Source organism: Limulus polyphemus, unplaced genomic scaffold (assembly GCF_000517525.1).
Source record: "Limulus polyphemus unplaced genomic scaffold, Limulus_polyphemus-2.1.2 Scaffold5374, whole genome shotgun sequence".
NCBI classification, from domain to species: Eukaryota; Metazoa; Arthropoda; class Merostomata; order Xiphosura; family Limulidae; genus Limulus; species Limulus polyphemus.
The window spans coordinates 59,384-61,915 of NW_013670984.1; the positions used below are offsets into that span (position 1 = coordinate 59,384).

Below are 2,532 nucleotides of genomic sequence, written 5' to 3' on the forward strand. Positions count from 1 at the left end.
AAACTGTTACTACAACATGTCATGACGTTCTTTCTGTTTAGTCCACAAACTCTCACGATCTGTTGACACTTGTTAATTTTTGGCCATTAGTAACTAAAGTTACATGAAAATAACATCATCAAATAATATTATAATATACATACTCATATACTATTAAAGACCTACACATACATTACTAAATGTTATATTTAGTTAGGGTGGTGCAAACAGTGAAGAAAACAAACTTGTTTAAATTTAAGATATAAATTTACATCCAATGAGGAGGCTCCTGTTCAGTTGTGTCTTCCAACAAAATACAAAGTTCCAGTACATATAACAAAAATCAAAAACTGGGTACTTACTATGTACAAACGTTTCAAAAACCAAGTAGGTCTAAATCTCTAACTCTAAGAAACAGCCTTCATCTTTACATTTTATGGTTCTTTCTTTAACGAAATTCTGTATTAATTAATTTCATTAATCTTACTTTTAATATTACTATCATTAGTACTAGTAATGGATTGTTTATTGTGGACATAGTATTGATTTCATATTGTAATTAACAGGTTACCAGTATCTAATTTTTATTATTTTTTTTTACTATTTATGAACTTAATACTAACATTGATTAAACACTGAAACACATTCCTACAATGATTGAATGAGTCTCGGTTTTTAACTGTAACTTGTAAGTGCAACTAATGTTAGGTCGAAATTCAAGCTTTGGATCTGATTAGGCCTATACTAAAGTATAGCAGTACAAGTTATAACACGTATACAGTACTATATCAATTTTAAATTCAGTGCTTTAAATATTACAGACCATTCATAATAAAAAGTGCATACTACACTACTAGTAGTACTTGTAAGTTGTGGCAATACTAATTACTACCAGTCGAGTGATAAACTTTTTATGCTTGATTAAATAAATATTAGACCTAAAGTGGAAGTTTCAGATAGTACCGTAGTAGAGTTGCAACATCCGTCCAGGATAACTAAATCACTAATGTGTAAATTCAAATTTAGTTTTAACCTGTTTTTCGGTATGCACTTTTCTGGCCCATTGTTTTGAGTACCGGATGCCTGAGAACCAGCCAAATGCCGCTTGATTGTTTGTATCCTTTCCGTTGCCATCCCTACGCCACAAACTTCGTCTTTAAAACAATGAAACTTCAAACTACTACGACAGCAACTTTCCGAAAGCCTCGAGCAGCTTATAACACGTGGATATATTCAATATACAAGGACTAAGGGGTGGTGGTTATACATCGTATATTATTATTTTTTGTGCGTTACTTTGTGAATTAGTAAGAATAATCCTGAAATAATATATATATATATATATATAAAGAGAGAAATAATAGAATGAATAAGCATATTTCAGTGTAAGCACACTTTACTGTTAATTGTCTTTGATAAACAGTGTAATAAAAATTGGTAAGTTTAATTTTTAGTAAAGGAAACATAGATAAATTGTGGAAATGGTTTCGCTCTTGACTATTTGACAAATATATAATTACGTATTTAAAACGTTAATAACCTTTTTCTGAATGTGATTCCGTAGATGATAAAATGTTGTTTTCGTAGTTATTGTTCAAAACTGTTTTCATTCAATCTTGATTTTACAGGTAAAGGTAATACTTATTTGGTTTGTTTTGAATTTCGCGTAAAGATACACGAGGCCTATATGCGCTAGCCGTACCTGATTTGGCAGTGAAAGACTAGAGGAAAAACAGGTAGTCATCACAACCCACCGCCAACTCTTGAGCTACTCTTTTACTAAAGAATAGTGGGATTGACAGTCACATTATAACGTCCCCACAACTGAAGGAGCGAATATCTTTGGTGGGACGAGGATTCGAACCGGCGACTCTCAGATTGCGAGTCGAGGGCCCTGACCATCTGGCCATGCCGAGCCAAAGGTAATACATTAGCTTGAAAATATTTTAATTCACATTAATTGTTTAATGTCTAACAGACAGGTGCCTTCCTTTTATAACCTTTTATAATCCTGGCATATGGCGTATTTGTTCATAAGATCGCAAATAGAGAATGTACGAAGATATTCAAAATCAAAAGTCTGGTATTTTCAATCTGAACATCACCTTATGCGACGCATTGTAGGTGGCAGGTGTTTTAGACCTTTGTCTTTCCTCTGGTCAACGGTTATGTTATGTTCTTGGGATCTGTGACTGGCTATTTAACCCATGGTCTTTCCTCTGGTCAACGGTTATGTTATGTTCTTGGGATCTGTGACTGGCTATTTAACCCATGGTCTTTCCTCTGGTCAACGGTTATGTTATGTTCTTGGGATCTGTGACTGGCTATTTAACCTCGGCTACTTTTATTCCAGTATCCGATCTGACTGCCACTTTTATAACGTGCCCGCAGTTAGAAATGTGTATGTCAAGCAGCATATTATCTAATCGAAGATTGAACATCCGGTTGCTCACCCCAGGTGCCCCAGTGGGGTTTGAATTTGTTAATCCTCTACATCCGACCATCAAGTCCAGAGAAGTACCGAAACAAACAAACCCAAGCTGACCTTTCAGG

General features: G+C 34.5%; 1 protein-coding gene across 1 annotated transcript in view; it reads right to left on the bottom strand.

The window, feature by feature from the left end:
* Positions 1–1,194, bottom strand: part of LOC106472485 (alkyldihydroxyacetonephosphate synthase, peroxisomal-like) — a 43,716-nt gene extending 42,522 nt beyond the window's left edge. The window contains exon 1 of the mRNA XM_013933139.2: positions 1,013–1,194. Within this exon, the coding sequence (XP_013788593.1) occupies positions 1,013–1,113 (101 nt within the window). The 5' untranslated portion in view covers positions 1,114–1,194. The remainder of the gene's footprint in view (positions 1–1,012) is intronic.
* Positions 1,195–2,532: the final 1,338 nt, after the last annotated feature.